This window comes from Seriola lalandi, unplaced genomic scaffold, assembly GCF_002814215.2.
Source record: "Seriola lalandi dorsalis isolate HSWRI2012SDOR001 ecotype SW California unplaced genomic scaffold, Sedor1 jcf7180002054977, whole genome shotgun sequence".
Lineage (NCBI taxonomy): Eukaryota > Metazoa > Chordata > Actinopteri > Carangiformes > Carangidae > Seriola > Seriola lalandi.
Genome location: NW_019525527.1, coordinates 807,987 through 826,466, shown reverse-complemented (window position 1 = coordinate 826,466; position 18,480 = coordinate 807,987). Strand labels below are relative to the sequence as shown.

At 43.6% G+C, this 18,480-nt stretch overlaps 4 protein-coding genes across 4 annotated transcripts in view; 1 reads left to right on the top strand and 3 right to left on the bottom strand.

Annotated features, from left to right (window-relative positions):
• Positions 1–6,518, bottom strand: part of cd247 (CD247 molecule) — a 15,147-nt gene extending 8,629 nt beyond the window's left edge. Inside the window, exon 1 of the mRNA XM_023396432.2 lies at positions 6,347–6,518. Coding sequence (XP_023252200.1) covers positions 6,347–6,407 — 61 coding nt within the window. The 5' untranslated portion in view covers positions 6,408–6,518. The remainder of the gene's footprint in view (positions 1–6,346) is intronic.
• Positions 6,519–7,025: 507 nt separating this feature from the next.
• On the bottom strand, positions 7,026–9,824 carry creg1 (cellular repressor of E1A-stimulated genes 1). Its single transcript, XM_023396493.2, has 4 exons — positions 9,478–9,824; positions 8,696–8,815; positions 8,484–8,597; positions 7,026–8,384 (listed from the first exon to the last, which is right to left on the bottom strand). Exons 1-4 carry the CDS (start codon positions 9,772–9,774, stop codon positions 8,298–8,300), a joined length of 618 nt encoding a protein of 205 aa, XP_023252261.1. The 5' UTR covers positions 9,775–9,824; the 3' UTR covers positions 7,026–8,297.
• A 313-nt stretch (positions 9,825–10,137) lies between these two features.
• On the bottom strand, positions 10,138–14,661 carry setdb2 (SET domain bifurcated histone lysine methyltransferase 2). The gene is made up of 12 exons (XM_023396424.2): positions 14,209–14,661; positions 13,619–13,732; positions 13,430–13,525; positions 13,153–13,343; positions 12,669–12,968; positions 12,247–12,575; positions 11,757–11,926; positions 11,423–11,676; positions 11,237–11,285; positions 10,949–11,145; positions 10,526–10,614; positions 10,138–10,445 (listed from the first exon to the last, which is right to left on the bottom strand). Exons 1-12 carry the CDS (start codon positions 14,261–14,263, stop codon positions 10,262–10,264), a joined length of 2,028 nt encoding a protein of 675 aa, XP_023252192.1. The 5' UTR covers positions 14,264–14,661; the 3' UTR covers positions 10,138–10,261.
• Positions 14,662–15,082: 421 nt separating this feature from the next.
• On the top strand, positions 15,083–18,469 carry LOC147817295 (uncharacterized). Its single transcript, XM_087171162.1, is given in 8 exon segments — positions 15,083–15,369; positions 15,857–16,048; positions 16,127–16,249; positions 16,551–16,810; positions 16,813–17,007; positions 17,109–17,296; positions 17,667–17,830; positions 18,306–18,469. Coding segments are annotated over 8 exon segments (1,275 nt in total). The 5' UTR covers positions 15,083–15,362; the 3' UTR covers positions 18,452–18,469.
• Positions 18,470–18,480: the final 11 nt, after the last annotated feature.

Below are 18,480 nucleotides of genomic sequence, written 5' to 3'. Positions count from 1 at the left end.
GTGACGTCAGTGTTTCATGTGGAGATGGTGTGTGTGTGTGTGTGTGTGTGTGTGTGTGTGTGTGTGTGTTTGTTATGTACTTCTATAGAGTTTCAGTGGATTCATTCAGAAACACGAGCTTCAGACAAATATTTGCCTTTGTTAGTTTTTCCACTGTGTGTGTGTGTGTGTGTGTGTGTGTGTGTGTGTGTGTGTGTGTGTGTGTGTGTGTCTGTGTGTGTGTGTTTGTGTGTGTGTGTGTGTGTGTGTGTCTGTCTGTGTGTGTCTGTGTGTGTGTGTGTGTGTGTGTGTGTTAGTAAAACTGAAAGAAGCGCCCGACCTCAGAGAAACATTCAAACAGGTCAGAGCTTAGACTCGTCTCCTTCTGTACAAATTTGATTCAAACTCACAGAAACTTGATTTCAACTTTATTTAAACTTGATTTCAACTTTATTTAAACTTGATTTAAACTTTATTTAAACTTGATTTAAACTTTATTTAAACTTGATTTCAACTTTATTTAAACTTGATTTAAACTTTATTTAAAGAGCTTCCACAGACACCTGAGTTTATTCACCTTCAGTCTGAATGTTTCCTTCACTGACTGAAGCGAGGGATGATCCGACACCTCCTCACAGTGCAGTTTATATCCACATGTACAAACTGCATCCCGTCACACAGTTTGTACATATATATATATATGTATATATATATATATATATATATATATATATATGTAATATTGTAAACCTTCATATCATAACCTACAGTACACACACTAAGACACATTCATACAAACTAACACACTCTCTCAAACTGAAGCAATGACGAAGCAACAAAAGATCTTCAGCTAAACTTCCTCTAATTCTCATCTGCTGTATTTTTCACTGTGTAACTGATAATGAAAATGAATGATAATTAAAGGGCCACGGTGACACGGCGTAAACGTGGCTGCATGATGCAACATGTAGAAATGAAATAAAGTAGAAGGTAAAAGATTTTCCCCTGAACTGAAATGAAGGAAAAGTAAAAAGTGACCGAACGAGGATTTCAACAGAAAACAAGAGTCGTTCCGTTTGACTGTCGACCAATCGGTTTCACAGGCCGTAAAAATACAAAGAATATTGTCTCTGTAAGCTTTAATCTATCAGCTGTTTCTCTAATATTAATCGTATCAATAATCAGAGCTGGTAGTGACGGTAAAACAATAGTTCAATGAAAACGTTGGTGTTTTCATTTGCTGCTCCGACAGAACCAGATATTTAAAGACGTTTCCTCCAACTCTGGAAAATATCCTCTACATTTTGAACCATTTCATGACTTTTTATTGACGAACGAATGAATTGAAAAATGAATCCGCAGGTTAATCGATAAGGAAAATAGACGTTAAGTGGAACGATATAAAAATGAACATTTAACCTAAATTTACAGTAAAAGGTCAAAATAAAAGCAGCAGTTTGGATCTGTTGTTGCATCAGACTGTGTGTTCCTAATAAAGTGATTACATGTCACAGCTCTGTGATGGTCTGATTCTGTTCCACAGCTGAAGTCTGAGTTTATGTTCTGTTATAGACGTGGAGAACCGGAGCAGATTAACTCGTTAGTTTCCACTGAAGCTTCACTGAAACACGCCGTCGCTCTTTTCAGGAATCGACTGATGAAATCGATGGAAAGCTTCATCACATGTTTTCATGATTATCATGTTTGTTCGTGACTCATCACAGATGCAAACTAACGACAGTCACGGCTCATTTCCAGTCAAAGAAAAAAAGAAAACTCCAACAATCAGCAGTTTTCCATCTTAACGTCAGTAAATCTCTCCTACATGTCCGAACGTCCCTGAACGCACCACATTTAACGACGAATGCAGCTGAAATCAATTCATCAAAACGTGTTTGTTCCAGCTTCTCAGAAACGAAGACGATGGAAACTGAACATGTTTGGGTTTTGGGCCGATGATCAGACGATTAACTGATTGATCGATAACTGATATAATGAGCATTGATCCAAACAGACTGCATGACAACACAGAGAGCCGCTCATTGATCCGACATTACAGGAACAATTAAACTACATGTTTACTGTCAGGGCCAACCACCAGACACATGGAAACACGAGTGTGACGTCAGTGTTTCATGTGGAGATGGTGTGTGTGTGTGTGTGTGTGTGTGTGTGTGTGTGTGTGTGTGTGTGTGTGTGTGTGTGTGTGTTGTGTAATCAGCCTGGAAACAGTCAGAAACAGGTTAAAAGGGTCGAGAGGAAACAGTGTAAGCACTTTATTAAACTGCTTATTTTGGTGTTTGGCACCTGTTGAACGATTTCCTCCTTCACACACTGAGCAGCTTCCTGAATGAAACCGCCAGAATAAAAGCGTCTCTGGTGGTCTTTAATAAAGACTCAGCCACTTTGAAGCTACAGTGTCGTGTTTCTCAGAGAAGTTACCTGACACATTTAGTGTCAAAGTATTTTACACTCACATTTTTTCACCTACTTCGTTACATCCCCCTTCCCAGAATGCCTTTAGAAAATCCCCAAAGAAGGGGGTGTGGCCTCAGAGCTTCTGTGGCTAAATGTATTTTCTGTCTGAGAAGCTGAAACGTGATTTTTTTATTGTTTTGGGGAAGAAACATTTCGGCTCCACGTCGATCAAACTGAGACAATAAGAACAACCTCACTTCAACACCCTGATACAGATGTTGTGTACGGTTTCACACATCACATCAGGCTCAGTCTGATACCTGACCTTGCTCACATAGTCTGGTCTGGTCTGGTCTGGTCTGGTCCGGTCCTGATCACACTCACACTACACGTCAACCACAACCTGCCGCTTCATGCTCACGTGTTGATGCTGGGCTGCGATGGCCGCTTCTCTCTTGGATCCCTGTTGCTATAGTAACCAGGTTCATTAACCTTCGAAAAGTTACACATGCTAGACACGGATTTTATTCCGCTTCGTCTTCAGCAGGTAAACCGCTGCTCGTGCAGGAACAGTCACATGACTCCGGCGCTCGCCTCCCTGGTAGATTTCAGATTGATTTTAAAATTCTGTTGTTGACTTTTAAGGCTTTAAATGACATCTCTGATTTATTGACATGTATGTGCCGAACAGAGACCTGAGGTCTGCAGGAGACGGGCTGCTGGTCCCCCAGGTCACGGTTTGTGTTCGCCGTTCGAGCCCCGACACTCTGAGATCAGACGCCGTCATTAACTTCCTTTAAATCTCTTCTTAAAACACATTTCTCTGTCTCAGCCTTTGCTGTTTGATACGTGTTTAACTTATATTGTTTTATCCCTAATTATTGTTTTTACATATTTTATTGCTCAGATTCTTTGGACTTTTCTTTCACCTGGTTTTACCTTTTTCTTGTAAAGCTCTTTGTGACTTTGAGCTACAAATAAAGTGATTATTATTAACAAACCCTGAGCAAATCTTTTCCGTCTCCTTCTCTGTCGCATCAGGAAACACAACGACAGACAAACCTACTTCTGAACGACGGACGTGTTGGAGGAAACAGAACCAGATAATGTTTGAGCTGAGCTGAACAGATTAACACCATGTTGGTTTTCCACCTAAACATCTGATGTTGCACAACATCATCCATGTGTCGTGACTCCGCCTTCTGACCTATGAACAGCAGAACCCTTAAGGTCACTTCCTGATGTTTACATGGGATTTATCTCCGACATGACAGATATTACTTCTTCTTTATCTGACGGAGGCCGTTTGACAGAATCAACTCCCAGCATCCAGAGCTGGTGTCAAAGTGTCGCTGTGGTTTCAGAGTCGACGGTTTGCTCCTGAACACCTGAGACAGAATCCAGGACACCTCGCCGCCGTCTGTGCAGACATGTCGACTCTCTCCCCCTCTGCTTTCTCTTTCTTTTCCTGCCAACCCGATTCACCCCTTTACACCGTTTTCATTTCGTTTCCCTCCTTCTGCTGCCGCTCTATCAAAGATGGCCGCCGGGCTGAGAAACGGGTTTCGCGGCAGATATTTCACGAGTCATAGTTTCTGCTGTGAACAGCACGTTTCTTGAGTCTTTTTCTGAGGCGGTCTCAGTGTGAGGGGCATCTCTGTTGCCACGGCAACCTCTGTTACAGTGTGACCACACCGAGCTGAAGCAGTTTGGGATGGAGTCACAGCTCAAACAACCACAAAGCTGCTTCCTGAGTTCAGAGCAGGGTGGTGGTGGTGGGGGGGTTCACTCTTTGTGGTCAATTAATGTTCTTCCCTCCACAGAAAATACAGAGCCGCAGCATTACACAACCTTTCAATCAGCATTCATTTACATGAGAAGGACTGTATCACAGGACGGAGCACTTTATATCTTTAAGCTACGGACTCCTACAACTTGATGCCAAAGCTTCTTCAATCTGTTTATCAGGAGCCAAAACAGATTTATACTTTTTTAAATATCTTTTATTGATTTTAAGGCTTAAGTTTAGATTCAGGAGACAAAGCTCTGCCTCAAAAACGAATATCATTGAAAATAAAACTCTAATTTCTCACTTTAGAGCTGCGTTTAGAGGAATTAGAGTTTCGAGGTTTTTATATTTTGAAGACCTTTCCGGATCATATCCGAAGTAAAAATCCATTTTCATTTTGAATATATTAGTATTTAAATAATTTTACTACAAAATGACGTTCAAATACACCTGAAAAAACATCTGTAAATACATCTGTAAACATCTGGATGTGAGAGTATAAAGCATCGGTTTATGAAACACTGCGCTGCATCAGTTCCTAAAATGGAGGCAATCGTGTTGTCGTCATGACGAATCCCCAAGTTCAAACCTTTTGTCGCTCTGTTGAAACACTATGAAGAAAATTATAATGATCTGCCTCCAATTCTCAGACGGGAAACGTTCTGACTGCTGCTGTTCACACAGTGCGACTGCCTGAAATCTTTATTTACTTTATAAGGTAGAAAACCAACTGGTCTTTTAATCATTTAAACTGGTTTTTAATCATCAAAACTTATAATTAACACCTAAACTGTACATGGTTCAAACTGACGGTCTGAGCTGGTATTTAACAATATAAACTCCAGTTGGTCTTTTCATATTATGGAGCTGGTTCACGAGCTTCAGTCAGCTTCATGTAACTGGTCAACGGGGAGAAACCCACCATGGGCCCGTCATCTGGTGAAGCTTATACTGGTCCTGTTGGCCACAAATACTGGTTTAACCTTTGACCTGTTCAAGTTACTGGAGAACGCACTTCTCCATCTGGTTCACCACGTCCAGTGACGCCTAATCGTGCCAACTCGTCGTTTCACAGGCTCAAAGGTCAGATGCTGCGTTTTATCAACAAAAGTTAAGAGTATAGAAATGTTCTGGATTTATCAAGTTATCTCTTAACTAAGTAGGAAAGTAAAGAAAGTAAAGTTGCACAAACAAAGCAAAACATCTACAAGAAGCATGTTGCCTGTTTGTATCTGTAGGTCCAGATAACATTAGCACGTAGCCGAGTTCGAGTTTATTTGTTATTCTGACTTTTTTTAAAAACACATCTGAAATTCAGCATCTTTTCTCAGATGCTCAGACAGGAAGTAAAAATCTAAATATTAGCTTTACCTGTTGTAAGCTAACTGTTAGCAAAGAGGGACTGAAACCCACAAACCCCTGGGGAGTGGTGCATCTTTGTTTAGTGCTTGTGTTGATGCTCATCCACCTGTTAGCTAACGTGCTAATCAGACGTGTTAACAACGGCACATTACTTCCAAAGTTAGCTTAAGTAGCTAATGGCTAACTACATCAATCAGCTGGATCAAAACAATAATCAGGTTCCTCGATAAAAACTGAAATAAATGAACTGTGTAAATCTATGAAGACGGAGTCAAACACAGCGAGCAGACCATCCAACATGGCTGCCGGAGAGAAGCTTCTCCACCCTGTGTTCTTCTTCTCTGGTTTGTCATTGTCTGCCGTTAAAACTGTTTGAATTTTCTCACTGAGTTAAACATATCCACAAAGACGCTGGGGGGTCGGCTTTTTGTCGACGTCCATGAAAACCACACATCTACATTATATTTGGAGATTTTTTTTATATTTGCAGATCAGTTGGTTTCAAGCTTCTTTGTACGCTGAGAGAAAAATCTTCGACACTCATGAAACGCTTTAAACAAACCTGATTATCTTGAAAAATGCATCATCGACTTAAAAACGACATTTCTCAATTTTTTGATAAAACGACAGAATTCATCAAGATATTTAAATCTGAATTGTTGAATCGATGCTTTGTTCTGTTTTTATTGTGACATGTAAACGATCAGAGGGGACGTCAGTGAATCTGAGGAGCCCTTCGTTGGTGACACGTCTAGGTAAAGAGTTTGTGTTCAGGTGTGTCTGAGTGAGGAGTCCTACCTGCCGGGGCAAACACCGACGCGAGGACCAGCAGGCCAGATGTCCATGTCCGGAGCTCCATCCTAAAGTGGTTTCCCCAGAACACGTTTCTTCTTCTTCTTCTTCTTCGAACTGGTCTCAGGCTCCAGCGTCGACGCGAGACGACTGAACCAAACTTCTGTCTTCCTCTGCCGCCTTAAAGTGGAACAGGAAGTGGTGAGGAGCTGCTCTGCCAGGTGACACAGTCATTCTCTACGTATATGAATCTCTCTCCCACACATGAACAGTCTTTGTACATGTGGAAAAATAATTCAGTTTTTCGTGTTTGTTCATTTGTTTTTTGATGTTTTAGCAAATCTTAAAAATCTTAATCTGAACCAAACTGAGGAGGAAGTTCAGCTTTGAACTAACTGAAATAGATTTTTAGCTACTAAATAAAAATAACTCGACTTGACTTAAAGTATTGAATATTTTCCATTTAGTTTTAAAGATCCCCAAACTGTGGGTCAGGACCTCAGAGGGGTCTCAGGATAAACCTGCTCGGTCGTAGGAAGATTCATAGCGATGAACAGAAGATAAAACTAAATCATGTTGCTATGGGACATATTGGATCTTTAAACATATATATTATCATGGGTTAAAACTCAGTTTCACTACATCTAAAAAAAGAAAAATACAACACAGAAAAAACGGCGCCATCTGTTTTTGTAACACAAAACTTTATTAATACAAATCATCCATTAATACTGTCTCAAAAAAATAAAATTTCACAGCAAAGTTATTTTAAAGGCAAATGTTCCTCTTCGGCATGAAGGAGCGGAGAATCGTTACTGGAGTGTAACGAGACGTTTAAGGCGTCACACAAAGTTATTGATATGGTATCACAGTGGCATTCGAGCGCCAGTTTACGACCCCACCCCCACCACTGACTAAAACTGAAAGTATAATGAAGACTTAATAAACCTAATCCTAAATAAATACATTCAATGTAGAAGTTATTATCAATTCCCACCAATAAAAAATCTCTTTTTCAATGTGTCGTGTTTATTTGAGTCAAATTTCCTGCCTTAACGAGACAGTAAAGTTTGAGTGTGACTGTGATCTAATAATTAAACTTTTCCTAGTTTAAAAGATTCATTTTGATTCTGCTGATTCTGATATAAAGTGCAGTTTGTTGTCACAGCAAAGACAAGAACAACAGGAGGTTTCCAGTGCAAAGCTCATCAAATCACACTCCTTAAATCTTTGTTTGATCGACTGGAGTTTTGTGTGTTGAGCTGAATGGAGACACAAAACCAAAGAAAGAAAAAGAGAAATATGTATAATAAGTTTACTATATAAGTATAAGTGTTTCCTGTTCCAGTAAAAGTGTAAAAAGGTGCAGATGTACGTTTATTTCATTTCATTTTCAACTTCAATTGTTCGATAGAGGAAAGTTAAAATTGAATCAGCGTCGTTCAGTTTTTAATGTCTGTCTACAGAATATGTAATTACATTATGAATGTTTGAGTTTGATTATCTGCACCATGGCGCCATCCAGTGGCCAAACTCCAACACTGCAACTGTGATCTTCTGTACGACACAACTACACTGTGCACACATAAATATATATATATAATCACACATTAATCATTTCTAACTTTGATCAGCAGAAACCACAGAATTATTGTTGAAGGTAGGAAAATATTTTCTTCTCAAAATATAATATCAACTAAAAAATAATAAACTGATCAATCAGTCTATAAGAACCACTGCACTGCTGATTGATTTTTTCCAATACTGTGATCTGGATTATCATAAGATTATAGATTATATATAAGAATAGGCATCTTCCTCTCTGTTTTATGAACTCCTGCAGTCATTTTAAAGTAAATAATAGTAATAATTTAATAAAAATTTACTTTGTTAAATCTGAAACTTGTAGAACTACAAATGGAACATTTAGGACTACAGAGACCAGCAGCTCTGACCGTCAGTGGTGCTTCCTGTACGGTTTGGCCTGGAAATATTCCTCTGGAGTGACGGTCTTCACCCCGCCAAAATAATCCAACACCCACACCTGTAACACAGAGGAGGGGGGGGGGGGTACGTTAACGAGACTTCCTGCCGTCTGATTGGCTGAAAACAGTGATGATGTCGAACCTGTGTGTCCTTTTACCTGTGTGATGTTGAACTTGGCGAAGAACCAGTTGTGGTCAGACGGCCAGTCGATCATCTCCGGGTGTCGACTGAACAGAGCTTTCTTAGCAAACCCCGCCTCCGTCCCGTTCACCTGGACAACAGGAGGGAGAGGAGGGGGAGCGGGTCATGTGACTGCTCAGACTGTAGCACCTGGACACAGAGGTGGTAGCAGGTGTGTGTATTTGTTACCTCGACAACAGATCCAGACAGGATGATGTGGGCACAGAGAGGACTCTGAGGGTCGAAGCCCTGCTGTTTGCAGTAATCAGTCTGAGCCAGAGACATGGACAGAGACGCCTCAGGGTTCACCTGCAGGGAGGAGGAGCTTATTATACTTATTATAGTTCATAGTTTTTATTATAGCTCACAACACTGACCTGAAACCAGGTCGCAGGATCTTTCGCACTCTCTCACTTGAATCTGTCTTTGTTGTTTAAGCTCATGTTGTCATAAGACATCACTCTGACCTTTGAACCCTCCTCTTTAAAGACACAATTAAAGTTTAACATAACTTTTATAACTAACTAAAGACTTATTAAAAACCTTTATGTCTTTTCTGTGACTTTTAAATCATTAACAGTCTAATAAACCTCATACATCTCCTGTGCTGTGTTCCTGCCATCATGTGACATGTAACATGTGACTTCAACTCCAAAACTGCTGAGTCACTCTGTGTAAAAAGTGCTGCATCATGGTAGAAGCTGCTGTTGCATAAAACCTAAACCAGATGTTTACATAACTTTTTACAGATTTTGTGTTATTTTACAGAAGTCAGACATTTAAATGTAATTATAAATAAATCCAAACACATTATAGCAACAGGACGGGAGACAAAGGTTCTATGACCCGAGACTTCCGCAGAAATATTACAGAGATAAGGGGTTAAATTATTAAGTTTTCAGTTGGTCTAATGAGACTTTCTGAGACAGTTTAAAAACTACACACAGTGACATCAACTACAGGACTCCCACCTCCAGGTCCTGCACGGAGATCTCCATGCGGGTCAGGTACATGTAGGGCACCCCGGTGCTGGAGCCCTCCGGCCCGTCGCTCACCGAGAAAGCGTTGGAGAACGGCTGGCCCACCACCGGCTTGTGGGTGGAGATGGTGGCCATGGAAGCCCAGTCGCACGTGTGGGCGATAAAGCGGGCGACCCGGGCCACCTGGTCGTGAGGCGGGATCCGGACCCGACAGGAGGAGGACGGGGAGACGGAGGCCCAGAGGAGGCCGAGGAGGAGCACGCACGCAGCCCGCAGAACAGCGCTCATTTTCGGATTCAGTGTTCGAAGGACAGTCGGTGAAACGGAATATAAACAACATACGGAGATCCGGTCTGGAGTGTCAAAATAAAAGCAAGTCTTTCCTGGCCAACGTCGCATTGTACTCTCAAAATAAAAGCTTTAACGCCACATAAATATTAAAGTGAGAATTCCCAAAATGCATTATAGATCTAAAATGCTGGTAAATCAAATTAAAATGTGTCGTACATTTCTATGTCTGAAATCAAGTTTCAAAATAAAAGCCCTTTTCCCAGAACTGTGATTTCAAGTCACATTTCAACAGAAGTAAAATACACTGAATGAAATAAAACCAAACACACATTATAATGTTTCAAAATAAAACAGATTAAATTAATTTCTTAAATTCATATCTTTTATTTAGAGAAAGTTTTTTAAACGGTTTTACTACATCACAATAGTATAAAAATGTATATTTGTGGATGTCAGCTGGAGTGTCTGAACCTGGTTTGTGGGATCACTTGGCCTTTATCGCTTCTTGACCTTTGACCTCGCAGACATCACACAGGCTTTCCTTGATGGTAAACTGACCTCGACAACCGTCACTACCGCAGAGACAGGGCACTTCCTGTTTGCGCAGCGAGGCAGTTTGTGTGTCGGAAGAGAAATTCCAGGTTAACTCAGTGCCGGCCTTCACCACCCTGCACCGAGAAACACAGAACGTTCATTAACAACCGCAATGAAAGAAAAACTACAAACACCTGGTTCTCCTCTTCCTCACCTGTTGGTGAAGAAGGCGATGACGGGGAATCCGGGGTCGTGGGTGTCGGTGAAGACGTTCTGGATGAACAGGTTCGGCCGGCAGCTGTGCTGTAGTTCACAGAGACCGGGTCAAAATAAGGATCAAACTTCCACATTAAAACAATATTATAATAATATTATTGTTTTTTTCTACAAAGGCTATTTAAAGGATTTCATAAATACCAGTTTATTACTCTTTAATTTTATATGACAGCGTGATGTTGACTTTACAAGAATTAAGTTATACTTTCTAAAAAGAAAAAATATGAAATACTTTAAAGATTAAAGTCAGAATTTCACGAGTCAAAATTTCTTATTATTTCTTTTTATTCATTGTGTTTTTTTTTAATCATAAAACAAAAATTATCCTGATAATCTCTTTATTGGTTTTCAGTGTACTCACGTTGATGAAGCGGCTCACGTTTCCCTCCTTGCTGGCGTCCAGAAAATAAACGTCCTCCACTGTCGCCGCTCTCTTTAAACTCTTCCTCTCTCTTTCTTTTGTCTCCATCTTGGTGCCGTTCACGCTGTGGACTGCCGCCGCCGCCGGACTGGCTGTGGGCGTGGCATCGTTCTTCTCCTTGGATTGAGACTGGTCACCTGATGGACAGTATCCAATCATTTCTAACAAACACTGACAGATTAATGTGAAAAGTAGATAAATACATCATCATAATACGACCTGCTGTACCTGCTGAAGGAGACGACGCCTCTGGACCTCCCACCAACACCGTCTGGCCCTGACCACAGAAAACATCATTATTTAGTTTTCGTTTATCTCTGAGTTCAACATCCATCTAATGACTGATGATGCTGGAGTGTCTCTAGAGGTAAATGATGGACCAGTGAGACCAGCAGCCACTGGTCAGATCTGAACCTTGTCTCTGTCCTGGACTGCGGCGGTGGTGCTGTTGCTGTCGGCGGGTCTCTGGATCACTGGAACGTGCAGGGGGGGTGAGTTGGGCGGAGACAAGGGCGGTGGGGACTCCAGCAGCTTGCTCCGCCCCTCCAGGACCGGCGGGGCCAGCCACTCGGTGACGACCTCCACCTCGTCGTCTGACGGGAGCTCAGCCCTCGTCAGCTTCGGGGGCGGGAGCTCGGCCGGACTCTGGACCCGCTGCAGGATCACACCTGAACAACAAACCAGATTTCAGTCTAACTAATGACCTCGAGTTTAGTCTTTGATTGTCTGAATGTCGACGTCGTCTCACCTGCGTAGATGCACACGAACGTGCCGCGGTCCAGGTCGTCACGGCAACGGACGCCCCAGCCACGGTCTTCGGTCTGGAAGACCTGGAGCCGGATTCTGATCCCTCTCTGGACCAGCCGGTTCTGACAACGAGCCCGATCACAACTGCACCATGGACCACACTCATACAGCCTGACACACACACACACACACACACACACACACTTAACTTTTACGCTACAACATGGCCAACAGCATGTGGACAAGATGATGGGGTTCGTTAAGTGATGGTCTGCATTCAGCAACTAAAGTCGTTAATCCAGAGATTCCCACTGGAGAAGCTCAAAGTCAATCAACTAATTACGTTTCTTATGTTTGATTATTATTTACAGATTTCTGCCGCCTGTTTATTAATGTACGAACAGAACCTCATCATCCCTCTGCAAAATGCTGTTTTACTTCTGACCCAGTCCCTGAGGCGACAATCTGGTGTCCGTCTTTAATTGTCCTACCCTGAGGCTACAGGTTGCGTCAGCCTGTGATGGGTGTAGGAGCGCCCCCCTCTGGTCATTGCGATGCAGGTGCAGCGCTGTGCGTCGGTGCAGCCGTCGGTGCAATCGCAGCAGCTGTCGAACAGCATGGGGCTGCGGCTCAGGAAGCAGCCGTGCGGCCAGCGGTCCCTCCTGTAGCGGAAGTCAGCGGGCCGGGCACCGCCATCCCCGCCGCACAGCTCCACCGGCGTAGGCTCCGAGCCGCGGCTCAGGTCCAGCTCTGGACGCCGAGGGCCCGGCACCACAGGGGGGTCCAACCGAACAGAGGGGTTAAAGGTGAAGAAGTCCACCTGGAGGAAAGAGAGAGAAAAACACATTCACATTTTTGTTTTTGGTGAAAGTTTCCTGACGGACTCTGAAGGCACCATGATAAATCAGCTGACCTGCAGGACGTCATAGCTCTCCGAAGCCAACAGGAAACGCATCACATCGTCATGGTTACGGAGGCTCTGTCCGCATGGCGCTTTGTAAACAACATCCCAGTCCTCTACAGCTTCTTCCTCCACCTCCTCTGAGACCGCAGGCTCCACCCCTTTGCCGTCCCAGGTCCCGCCTCCTCGCGGTGATGCCAGCGGCATGGCGCTCAGCCTCTTGAAGCCACAGAGCAGGGGCGCCTTCAGAGGGTTCTGCCCCCAGAACGGAGGCGCGCACTGGGGCATGCTGGACAGACTGGGGAGGCAGGCCTGGAGGGAGAACAACATCTCGGTTCTTATAAAGACTCAACAGACAAACATCCAGACGTCACGTTCTCTCAGAGCTCGTTCCTCTTTATTTACACATGATGAGTTACTGCTGAGCAGCACAGCCTCAGTCACACCCCAGTAACGTCCATCTCTTGTGTGTCCTGTGTGTGGAGCACAGTGTTACCTTGCAGCAGGGGTGAGGCTGGTACTGCAGCTGGACAGGCAACAGAGGAGGCAGAAGCTCATCTCTGCCTGGGGGGGGCACTGATGAGCTGGACAGACTGTTAGAGGGAGGAGCGGGGGAGGTACAGGGGGAGGAGAAGGAGGGGGATGGGGGACTGCGGTGGGAGAAGTCAGCCGGCAGCAGCACCTGACCTGTGCAGGAAAACAGACAAAACTTACACTTCAATACACCCTGGCGTGACTGTCACAGCAGAGTTTCAGAATAAAAGCCTGTTTACCTGAACCGATGACCACCTGGACCACGGAGGCGTCCTGACTGGAGACTGGAGCAGACAAATCCAGAGTCTCCAAAACCTTCAACGCCTGAACCAGCTCTGATTTACAAACAACATCACAACAGGAAACACCAATCACAGCCTGTTCATTAGAGCAGAAGAAGAGTTGGACTTTTAAATTAAAAGACCGACCTTTGTCTGTTGCCGTGTTCTTCTTCAGGACTCTCTTCAGGTGATTCAGATACTCAAAGACCCCATCAAAAGCCTGATCCACATCCTCGCCAGCCCAGAACGCCTTGGCCCGTTCTGAAACACACAACAGGACAAGTTCTCATTATTATTTATATTAACAAATAAAAATGATTCCCTCTGTAATAACTGTCGGTGATACAGAAATGGTGTCTTCACAGGGCTTATTAAACAATCAAGCAGAAAGCTGCAGCTCAATTATCTTAATTCTTGTGGAGAAAATAGTAAATTTCACTTATTTTTCTACATCCAGACCACATCACCTAGACCACATCATCCAGACCACATCAGACCAGATCAAAAACCACCGTACCTAGATTTGTCTAATCTGGACAAGATTAACACAGAGATAATTAACACAGTTTCAGATTTCTGAAACCTTTATAACGGTTGCTTTTTCACAGCTAGTCCACATCAGACCAGGTCTAGGTCAAAAACCACGGTACCTAGAGTTGTCTAATCTGGACTAGAGTAACACAGAGACTGCAGATATTGTTGAAACCCCTTAATTAGATCAAAACACTTCTTCTTACCAACATCTTGTGCATCTAACGCTTCTTCTTCCATGTCCAGCGGAGACAGAAACATTAGCCTGCTAGCACTCAGCTAGCTTAGCCCACTAACTATAAACAACAAACGTAAACTTTAACACACCGCGATTTAACGGCGGGAAAAGTTTAACGAATACACTACCCGACACAAACGGACATATAAACCAACAGGTAACTTAACTTTATACAGGCTACATCTGAAATTAAGATAATATAGTTTTCATTCATTCGGCTGTGTAGTCGCTAATTTACTACTTCGAGCTAACCGCTGTTGCTAAGTGCTAATTTGCTAATTTGCGCAACATAAACGCCAGCAGGATAATTTAAAGTTTTTTCACCGTTTACTGAAAATTCAACGTTTAATTAATGTGTTAACACTATCGACTACCATAAACTTCCAACAGTGGTGATGAACCGGTTCATGTTTTCGCGATACATTGGTGCATAACGGCCACCGTACAGTCATTGTGGAAAATTCACCCTTGTTTGTGTCTTTCAGGCACCGTTTTAATCCGTGAATTTAATTTCTAACTTTTTAAAAGTTTTAACAATAGAACAAAATAACAGTGGAGACAGAGAAGTATTCACATATAAGCAAAACCATAATTAATAAACACAATTAAGATACATTTAGATAAATACGTCATGAGGAAAAATAAGTGGTGGAGAAAAGGAGAAGAAATAAACAGTTTTATTTCTTAGTCACAGTCTTTTCGTTAAAGAAAAATAAATTATGTCAATATAAAAAAAAAGAATGCCTTCGTAAAATCTTTTTTCGTGTGTCTGCCTGGGAGCCCAAGCTCAGGACTAAACGCGAATTCATTTTTGAATTGACCTATATTAGCCACCGTACTACAGCGCCGGTTACGAAATGTCAACATAAACACATTTCTAGTGTCGTAACCGTTTTTACAGCGGTGTGAGATATAGAGGAAAAGAAATACAATGAAATAATCGCTTGTCAGGAAACATTTACCGGTTACATTACTGGTTTTAACGGGAGGTCTGCGTGTCGAACAGTTTTTCAGCCTGAAGGTTTTTCACGTTAGTCACTTCCTGTATAGTTTTGTAACCATTAACTTATGCAAGTTTAAGTGAATTGTTATGAACAGAGCTGCTGCGGGTCAACTGGATCTATGACAGGTGAGGAGACTTCATCTGATTAAAACACAGACTTTAACATGAACTTCTTATAGACTGATGCGTGTGTAGTTTACACAGCGACTGAACCTGTGGTCACTGAATGAACCTGCTCATGTTTTATAATTTCTCCTCTGCCATCGAGCTGAGTCATGCTACAAGTGAAGGCACCTGTGCAAAGATCAGCTGATTAATCGATTACTCGATGAACAGAAAGTCAATAATATAATGATAAAGCTTATTTTATATTTATATTACCTATTACAAAGATCAAAGGATACAAGATAATACCTGTATATACATATACTACAATAAAGAGTTTGACACAACATTAGAAGAACAGAACTTTATTATGAAGGTCTTTAAAAAATAAAATAAAATAAAAGATTTCATCAATAAAGAAACAATTAAACAATTAAATAATCAGGAGAAAATCATTTGTCTTTTCCTGATGTAAACTGTTCAGAGTTTAACTGCCCCTCCTCCTCAGGTGAGATGTCTCAGGTGCGCCGGGCGGTGAGCGAGGCCATGTGGGCCATGTGTGCGGCTGACTCCATGTCCATGCCGGTCCACTGGTACTACGACACCCACGACATCAGGAGGGACTTTGGAGACTGGATATCAGGACTCAACCCGCCCAGAAGCAGACACCCGTCCAGCATCCTCAGCCTCTCCAACACCGGTACCACTCTTTACTGAAGCCACAAACCTTTATTGGGTCAGAGGTCATGATGATGATGAGTTCATGTGTGTGTTGCAGCTGGTAGCGGTCGGACCGCCTGGTCGTCCGGTGCAAAGCGGCAGGATGTGGTCGGTCACGTCATCCTGCACCATAAACTGAACCTGTGGAAGTCGTCCAGAGGCTCGGTCCACTACCACCAAGGTACTGCTGCTCACTTCCTGGAGCTGAGCTCGTCTTCCTCCATCCTCAGGCTCCACAGAGGAGCTGTAGTTCTCCCCTGTGGTCCAGTTTTAATGTCTCAGTGTTTCTGAAATTCAGTTGTAGATGTAAAAACAAGGACTCATGGAACCTCCTTCGGTCTGTGCTGCGCTTCAGGGTTAAAGTCTGAAGTCTGATTATCAGGACAGAAATGTCCCACTCAGTCATATTGTTTGATCTAAAGCTTCTGTGCTGAAGATGTTTGTGATGAAGCTGAATATTTGTCCTGTCTGTGTCACTGCAGGTCTTCAGGCCGGTGATAACACCCTGAACGTCCTCTGTTCCCTCCGAGCCGCTCGCTCCCTCAGCGGCGGAGGTTTCACCGACGTCTCTCAGCCGGACGCTCGAGCCGCCGTGCTGTCAGACTACGTCCAGTTCCTGACCACGCCCGGCACCCACAACGACACCTACGCCGAGTCCTTCCACCGCTCCTTCTTCGCCGACTGGCAGGAGAGCAGACCGACCTCACCACATCAGGTAAAACAAACGCACCCCGTCACATTCAGCTGGTTTTAACTCCACATGTCCTCTGGTTAACTCCTCCGGTTCTCTTTGTTCTCCAGGTTCTGACGTTTGCAGAAAAACGCTCCAAACACAAGTTGAGCTCCTCGTTCCCCGACGGCCAGCTGGACGCCATCGGCTGCCTTCCCATGAGCATCCCCTTCATCCTGCTGTCAGCCTCAGCCAATGAGGAGCAGGCTGTGAGTGTCATGACGCAGCCGTCACTGTCAGATTTAAACCCAAAAACAAAACGTTCTCCAGGATCCAGGTGTCACACCTCCTCTCCGGACTCTGTCCTCAGGTCTCAGCAGCAGTTGAGTTTGTGAAGCTCACCCATCCTCACCCCAAAGTGCCCGAGTACGTGTCCATCTACTGCCGGGCGCTGCACGCCGTGCTGGGGGGGGGCAGCGTCCGCCAGCAGGCCGAACACGCTCTGAGGAGACTGGACGCCTGGGACACCTGTCAGAGCTACAGCCGCAAAGCCGCCAGGTGAGACTGACCCAGAACCAGCGCTCTGAGGTGTCAGGTCGGGTGATGCACAATAAAGTCAAAATGATTATTGATATCAGGAAGTATCTGAAGGTTATGACCCTCTGAAACAACACTTCCTTCATGCTTTTCACATTAAAAGCCTTCCAGAAAAGGAATGGATTTTGCCTTTTGAGCTGCTGGGGTGCTTTTATTGTGAAATATTTTTGCTTCTTGCTGACTTTTCTTCTGTTACTGTAGGTTTTTCACATTAAAAGCCCACCAGAAAAGGGAGGGATTGTCACCTCTGAAATGTGACTTTAATATCTGATCTTTAATATTGTATTTGTATAAATAAAACTGTGTGTCTGTGTGTGTGTGTGTGTTTTAGGTTTGCTGTGTCCTCGGAGGAGAGACTGAAGGTCCATCAGAGCGCTGTGAACTACCTGGGTCTGGCCTGCTACACTAAAGGTGCTCTGTCCAGCATGTTCTACCTGGCCCACGAGTTTCACGATGACCCCAGAGGAGGAATCCTGGCAAACACCAACTGTGGAGGTTCGTACGTTTCTTCCTCAGTCGACATGAAAGAACAGAGAAGAAGAAGAAAGTTCATTTTACCAACATTTAATTCTAAGCTCATTCACACTGATACTTCAGCACAACATGATACCTTTCACAATAAGAGTTGCTGGTTAGGTTTGGAGCTGCACTACCACAGCAGGAACCTTTGAAGGAAGGGGGGAAAGTAACTGAGTACATTTACTCAAGTACTGTACTTAAGGACAATATTAAGATACTTGTGCCTCAAAGACCAAAACCTGAATCCAGATCAGTGAGTCAGGACTTTTGTTTCTTCTTCTTTCCCCTGAATCATTTGACGACTCAGGATCAGTGATCTGATCAGAGATCAGTCACAGGAAACAGGAAGTACTTTTAACACAAAGCTGGTAGTACTTGTGTACTTGTACCACTGGCTGCTGTCTACAGGTGTATATGTTGTTATTTGTGTCTTACCTGTGTCCCTCCCCAGGTGAGAACTGTAACCGCGGGGCGGCGCTGGGAGCCCTGCTGGGGGCGGGGGGGTCGTATATCGAGGCTGTCATCCCGCAGGAGTGGAAGGAGGAACTGAGGGATGGCCAGGACTTCATCCCCGACATCCTGAAGGAGACGGAGTGAGAGCAGCGGGGGGGGGGGGGGGGGGGGGG